General features: G+C 40.0%; 1 protein-coding gene across 10 annotated transcripts in view; it reads left to right on the forward strand.

The window, feature by feature from the left end:
* Positions 1 to 7,990, forward strand: part of LOC102193390 (membrane-associated guanylate kinase, WW and PDZ domain-containing protein 1-like) — a 98,572-nt gene that overhangs the window by 19,555 nt on the left and 71,027 nt on the right. For all 10 annotated transcript variants that reach the window (XM_005740518.1, XM_013912767.1, XM_005740511.1 and 7 more), the window contains exon 2: positions 7,790 to 7,906. In XM_005740518.1, the coding sequence (XP_005740575.1) occupies positions 7,790 to 7,906 (117 nt within the window). The remainder of the gene's footprint in view (positions 1 to 7,789; positions 7,907 to 7,990) is intronic.

The raw sequence follows: 7,990 nt of genomic DNA on the forward strand, positions 1-7,990 counted from the left end.
TTTTTTTTTGCATTTAAAAAATGTGTTATTCAAAAAATATGCAGCAAAACACAAACACAGTTTTTGCTTATTGTTGTTAGCAAAGTTAGTGTAACTTTTAACTTTTGTGCAGTCGTGACTCTTGCTTTTTAATTGGCCAACAAAAATATATATATGAAAACAGATATAAGGAAGACAGACTGAGTTTTCTCACTTTAACATTGTGTCACTGCCCAGATGGTGTTATTTTGCTGAATATGATGCTGACACTCGGGTTCTCCATGGTCCCATTGAAAGCAGGATGTTACAGTGGGAGTAACATAAAAGGAGTTCTGGGTGTGGCTGGTTATGGAGGTAATTATAGGAGGAGATGGCAGAGGACCAGTCCATAGCTGTATGGCAGACCTATCTGTGATTGTTGTTTTTTCCTCTCCATCCCTGGCACTCTGATTGCAGGGCTGCTAGTGGTGAACATGTGCAGATGACCCTAAAAGCACTTCCTTTCTGTCTCTGTATGTTCATATGGCTATAAGGGAGCGACAGAAATCGTGTGTATGCATTCAGTTCCCATGAGAACAAAAATGTGAGATCCATGTTTAATATCACTACTATCAAGTCTTCTGTATCAGCTGTCGTTAACTGGGCAGGGTAATGGATGTGTAATAGCTGGAGATTGCAGCTACTTTATCACACCGAGAGAGTCAAGTGAAGCACATCACTGAGAGCAGGAGTATTTGATTAGTTTTGTCTCTTGCATCCCACCCGATGTTAACCTCTCTCAGACAGCCCCTCCTTGTATTACTGGATAATGTAGAGTTAAATGCTCTCATCTGTAACTGGAGAGTCTAATGTTGACTGACGGGATGTGCTGAGACCCACAGGAAGCTGCTTAAACAATGGAATTTACTGTTTAAGAACCAACATTTCCAGTTCCTTCTCTGTGGCTATTATTTGGAATCAGCAGAGGAAATACAATATTATTTGTCACCTGGAGGAAATACCATTTCTTTGTTTAAGCTCAGGGTTATCAACCTGAGATTGCTTGAAACATTCACAGAAAGCATTTCGGTCCATGCGTGACTTTGTGCCACAGTTAGAAGGACGCAGCCAGAGTGGAGCCTTCTCAGTTAAGCTGTGATCGAAAAACCTATTGAGGCCTTCGCAGTTTTGCAGGACGTTTCTCTTTGTTCATCTCATCCTGATGTAGACGGTGTTATGATGGGGAAGAGCTCTAGATGAACTGTCTGCTAGCTTCTGTAAGTTACTGTTTAAACAGTTAGTACTATAGCTGAGATGAGAAGGTTAGTGCTACTCTGTGCTGTCACTGCTAACCTGCAGCAGCAGGCCCGTAGCGCACCATTAGGACTAGAAACAGTTAGGCCGGCTTTGACTGAACACAACAGAAGTTTGCACTAGCAGTTCTGCAGCTCTCTGCGTTTCATACCAGCCTCCCTCTGTTTCCAATCACTATGCTCAGCAGCTCAGCCAGCCAACAAAGCCATTCAACTATCAGCAAGGAAATTAACAGGAATTAAAACTTTCTTTAAAAGACAACATATTAGGTAATTTGAAAGAATGACTGGTGGCACCTGGAATTTTTATACCCAAATATCTTAACACGGTCACCTTTGCCTAACACCCTCTGCTTGGAAGTAAACCTTTTCTTAAGCAATAATCCTTCTGTCATCACCACAGGTGCTGTTTTATAATAGGCAGAAGTGTGTGTGTGTGTGTGTGTGTGTGTGTGTGTGTGTGTGTGTGTGTGTGTGTGTGTCCGTCTGCATGATTGACTGTCCTGCTTTACACATAAGGGCAACTTGCCTACCGTTTAACATCTAATCAGTGCCAGCTGCAACTTCCTCTGGAGAAGGGAGGTTTCTCCAGAGGCTTGCTGGTGTTACAGAGTTATCTTTGGGGATGTTTATGTTTGTTTTGAGTCTACTTTAATGTAAATAAAGTGGAAAACAAGTGTTTAAAGTTTCCATTATTACCATCTTATCATACAATACACACTTTTCTTATGGTAATTACCACTTGCAGAGTATAAACTGTGCAGCATTCTCCCAGAGAGCAGCTGTAATTTAGGGATTCTTTCTGCTATGGCCAGCATGAAACTACGCCTGCTTGTGTGGTCTTTATCTTGGGATTAAACAGTTGTGTTGATTTTTTTTTTCGTTACACATGATTTGTCAGACCTTGGTTGCAGACAGTTTTTATGTGCTGTCCAACTCTTTTTTTACTACTACAAACACCTTTGTGGCAGAGGTGGAAGCAAAACTAAGGTCACTAAGTAAAAGCAGCAGTAGTAGTACAGTATTTTTAAAGGATTTTTTTTTTAAATTACATTTTCCTGTGAAATGTGGTAAAGCAAAATTACAAAGTTACAAATGAAGTGAAAGCACTCTGGTCTAAAATCTCCACATCTTTTTGTTTCTTTTTGTTTATGTTTTCTTATTAGAACTCACATAATTGAGATCCACCACTGGAGGGCAGCATCCTCTAATGACCACACATGGCTCATGTCATTTGCAGGTTGGCTCTGTGTTGCCATGGTAACGGATCTGCTGGAATCAGGCTTGCAGGCTATGAGGATTGGAGACACAGAGGGCAGTGTTGAGCTTTAGGATGGGAGATGAATCCCAATCAGCAGCTGAGCAGAGCTTCACAGGCAGACAGCAAACACACTGATATGGTGGATATTTCCTAAAAACTGATTGCAAAAGCTGCTGACTACTTTTACATAAAAAACAATCACAAACACCTCCACAACACCGCTGGTGTTTGGATGCCTAAGCCTGTGGTTTGAATGGCATGTTTATTTCCACAGGCTTGATTGACACGCAGTAGCAGTGACTCGTAGTGACGACAGCTGCTCTGTGGTACTATAGTCTGCAGCTGCTTTGCACAGTCTTCTGCTGATGTTTTAGCCAGTCACGGCCATATGTTTGTGTGCTCTTGTCATCTGGCCAGCATGTTTTAATGCATGAGATTTTCTTTTTATCCTCTTCAAATGTCTCTTCTAAAGACAAGCTCTTATGATAGCCTCTCCAATTAACATCACATGATCACGACGTGGATGCATTTTGTGTGTATTTATCTCTGCTTTCGCAGTCAAGTCAATAAATGTGAGAATGTGTAAATCTCTATCTCTTTAGATGTTTAAGTGCACATGCTGCGTCCCCCAGCCTCCACCTCCATTTCCAAATTGAGACAGGGATGCATAACTAGATTTAAGGTTATGTAATGCTGACTGGAGGCATGGAGGATGTGTATAATCCACTCTTATTTGGGTTAAATCCATCTCTCTCCAGCGCTCTCTGTCAATCTGGAAAAGGACAGGGGCCCTTACATATTCACACATCTCTCTTCTGCCTCATCAGACTTGAAAAGCACCAATCTCTGTCACACACAGTCTTTTACCAGCCAGCTTCACAAACATCCTAACTCCCAAGAACCATCTCTCAAAGCGCTAATGTCTCTGGTGTCTCAGATTTTTCCCTGATGGAGTGATTTGAGTGTTACGAAAATCAAGAATATCTTCTTCAACTTCTTAAAGGATCTATCTTATCATTTAGACACAGATTCTCTGTCATTTTCACTGACAAAATGGTATGGCATTTTTTGGGCTGCATGTGTTCGTGAAAGACATTTATACTTACTATATTGCCCGTGTTTACCAAAACTAAGGTCTGATATTCATTATTAAAGTAAGACAGGCATCATAATATGTAATTAATTTGATAATATGCCATAATAACTTTATATTACAGAAGATAAGATCAGAAAATATTCATATTTTACATAATAAAACTGTGACTATTGTAAATATGATCTTTGAGGAAAAGCATTTAACCATTGTCTTTTAACTAATTCATTGTCTCGCCTCAAATTCCTAACTATCCAAGCAGTTTTGCTGTAAGGATAGCAATGTTAGTCAGTCAGTCATTAACTACTACAAAGTAAATATGTCCTTTGGTACAAACATTTAGAGGATGAACGCACTATTTCTTGTGATCCTCTATTTTTTTTCCTGTAGCAGCTGCAACACATTCATGGATGGAGCCTGTGTCACTGCTCTGTGTGTGGCTTATGTATAGATTTAAAAAATGCACACCAGGCCTAGTAAAGAGCACAAGCATCACAGTTTTGCTACTGTTTATTAGCACTGCTGCCATCCTGGATCTGTGGACAAATCAGGGTTGGAAGGGTTTCTCCAACTTTCTGACTGGGAAGTTCCATTTGAAAATTCCAATTGCAACTCGAGATTTCTGACTTTCCACTTCCATAAGCTCTTGGTTCTTGTTTGTAGACTTCTTCTTTTACCAGAGCAGTTTTTACTTGCTTACATATCTTCTTTTCTTAACCTGATTAAGAGACACCCATTCCTTATGGGCCATTCATACCCACCACACTGGATGCATTATGCACAAACACCAACACAACCAGCTCTGTACCAGTTACATCAGTACTGAGAGTGTTGGTACTTGCTGCAGTATTCTCCTGAACAATAGGTGTCACCACTTAGACAAAACCTCAATAACAGCACTATTACAGGAGGAGAAGAAACCAAACACAGATTCAAGGAAGCTGCACATTTTTTTAATCACATAATTTTCTTCCAGAAAGTTCAATCTGCTGCAGGATCTCTCTCTGTATTATCTATGAATCATTGAGAGGTACACAACCAGCCAAAACAACACCAAAGTGGAACTTGTGCAAGTGGATATGACAGATTACTGTGCAGAATTCAATGACTCTGTAGACTTTACACTATAAATGTATTTTTCACATTACATCACAGATATTAACATTTCCCATGTTATAAGGTATCAGATCAAAAATGTATATGTTCAGTGCAGTAGTAGTATGTGCCTTTTTAAAAAACAAAACAAAAAAAGAACAACAGCATTATAAAGACTGTGTTTAGGAGAGATTAGTTGTGGATTAGCAGTAGCTGTATGAGAATGTCCAGTACATTCCCAGTAACAATACAGCGCTCTTAGCGTACACAATACAGGGATCTCCATTCAGCTCATGGTGAATTGAACAATTCACCATGTCCATTGTTCAAAAAATCTGTGGAACACTGCAGCGCCGTCGTCGCTGAGATATTATCTCCACTTTTTACACCACATCTGGTTGTTTTTGTTGCATTTTAAAGCTTTGTGTCACATGCTGCTGGAAAACCGCTTTAAATAGGTCAAGAAAAAAATTGTGTTTTAGTTAAAGTCCTTGAACATGGTAAGAAATTGAAAAAAAAATCCAAGGCCCCTTTTTCTTGCTGTAATAAAAATATATCAGAAATTGTGACACGGCTAATATGTATCAAATCAAACCATGAATTTTCCATGAGAGGAGTGCTTATTTGTTCAACATCTTTATAGAAATATTTTTTAATTTTACAGTTTAACTTGCAGAAGGCTGCATCTTCACCACCAAACCATTTGCTCATTTGCTTTGCACAACAGCATTTGTAATTAAAAATTCAGGTAGAATATAAATAAACGGCATATAAAGTGCATGCACACACACACACACACATACGCATGCCACAGTGGTGCAGTGGTAATCTGTGATCCACATGCCTATAATCCTCATAAATATTGAATATTTGATGACTTTCTCATTGATGGAGCATGACACCTAGGCGGCCCACCCTCTGCTAACTGTAACACCCGTGGGAGGGGGGGTTGTTCCCGACAGCGGTCTTATCTCAGGGAAAGCATCTGAGCCAGCAAAACTGACAAGACAGTAAAGGCGCCCGCTAATGTATGTGTAACACATCTTATTTTAGATGAAGCATTGTTTGTATAAATCAAATCGCTACAGACATGAAAACAGCAAAGGATGCAGTGATTAAAAAAGATGTGTGCATGTGTGTGTGTGTGTGTGTGTGTGTGTGTGTGTGTGTGTGTGTGTGTGTGTGTGTGTGTGTGCTTGCATGTCTGAGAGAGTATGCTGTTGTATCTGTTTTTCCTCTTACAATCTGACTTCTGCTGGCCTAGCAGGGACCGTAATGATGGTCGTCAGCACTGGCTGGTTGCTAGGTAACAATTACCTGACTGTGCTTTGCTTGCACTGAATTACACGGTGGGCTATGTGTGTGCATGTGTGTGTGTGTGTGTGTGTGTGTACGTGTGTGCACAGAAACTGAAATATACAACAACATAGAATCTTAGCCACTGTCTCCAGTTTTAGGGCAGAAAACACCCAGGAGCAGAATCACTGTGGTATTATTAGCCCAGCACTCTTTCTGAATCTTAGCTGTAAACTTATTCTCAACTTCTATTTTAATATTGTTTTCACAGAGCTTCAAATTTGTGTGTAAACAAACTGTTTTGCAACTGTAATCTCATTCTTTATTCATGTTTGATTTAGATGTTTTTTGTTAATTCTCTGCGCCTTGCATTATTGGCTTTACTTCAGTGTTCAAGTGTTTATGGTCGTGTCCAAGTAGAGGGTGGTCGGGTGGATGTGACGAGGGGCAGATGATGATGTCACGTTACACGAAACCTCAGGATAGATGACCAGTAGTTTTGGGGGTTTTTTTCCTTCTGATGATTCTGCTTTGTCTCTTTTTTTTGTAATGTTTTTCCTACTTCTGAATAGAATTTTTTCCAAAACTGGAAAACCTTCCTGCCTCCTTCCTGGCTTAGACTTCTCCACCCTGAAAAGCCTTTACTGAAACTAAAGGGTTTTAGTAAAAGTACTTCACTGAAACTCTACGGCTATGGCATTTCCAGGTCTAACTGCTCTCTACCATTATGAAGTTCTTATTTGAACTCAAACCATTAACCATTCTATTAACTTGAAGAAACTTTTATCTTTTAAATTTTGCTTAGTCGTTGTCAAACAAAGGTTAAAAATATGTGCTGTATGACCTGCTCCTTGGAGGTGTACTAATTCAGGAAACAATCATACTGATCTTATTCATAGATTAGAGATACCCTACTGACACTGATCGCTTAGGTCAGCAGTAGTTAGTCACTTCATGGATCAGCTGGATCCCAGTTGACAGAACAATTGGCCCTTTTTATGTTACTGTAATGTTAAATTCCCTCCAAGTCCCATCAGTTGTAAAGTAAACAATACATCCTCAGTAAGGACACTGACCCTGGCATCAGGAAGCACAGATCAAGGAGAGACTCCTCTACTATGAACTGATCCCAACAGGAGGCCATGGCACCTCCCCCAAGAACTGCGTGCCAGCTCTCCCAGACATGGATGATATATTTGGAGATCATTAAATGGTCCTAAATGAGACCCTGGCGTGAGAGCGAGCTCTGACCATCTGGCCCCATTGTGAGCGCCGGAGCTCTGTTCAAACTCAGCCAGCAGCATCCTCACGCCTGATTGGATGGTTGATGAGTGTGCATGAATATTCCAGCCAATCAGACAGCCTTATAAACAATTACCCAAACCTCCCTCAGTCTCTACCTTTCCCAAATAAACGGACCATCCTAGTACATAATGTGTGTGTTTCCCTGCTGTAGTCAAACTGTTTATAAGGCCCCAACTCTTTTTTTACATTAGCCCCATAGTAAGCACCACTAATTCTCTTGTGATAATATTTGATAATATTGTCACATATTTACTGTATTCTTCACTATGAATCAGATGTATGTGTAACAAGTTATTGTTTATTTACTGTCTGAGAAAGGTCTGGTCCTCTGTCACTATTTGAACAATGGAAATGTCGTGGCCTTTCATGACATTACTTGAGGGTGAATGAAAGCATGTCAGTGGTGAAAAGATGTCCTTTTTTTAGGTTTATTTATTTGAGCTGTTTTTGTCTGGCCATGTTTTCCAGGTCACAAGCTCAACAAGGATCTGAAGCACTATCTGAGCTTGAGGTTTCAGAAGTCTTCTCCTGACCACGAACTGCAGAAGACAATCCGAGCCAACTTGTATCGTCATGCTGTGCCTTGTGAGTATCACTTTTTATTGTTTGGGTTTTGTTTTTGTTTTTTACATAATTTCTTCATCACTGGCTTATTTTATCGCTTGTTTA

The sequence above is a fragment of the Pundamilia nyererei genome, unplaced genomic scaffold (assembly GCF_000239375.1).
Source record: "Pundamilia nyererei isolate P.nyererei 1_Seehausen unplaced genomic scaffold, PunNye1.0 scaffold00100, whole genome shotgun sequence".
Lineage (NCBI taxonomy): Eukaryota > Metazoa > Chordata > Actinopteri > Cichliformes > Cichlidae > Pundamilia > Pundamilia nyererei.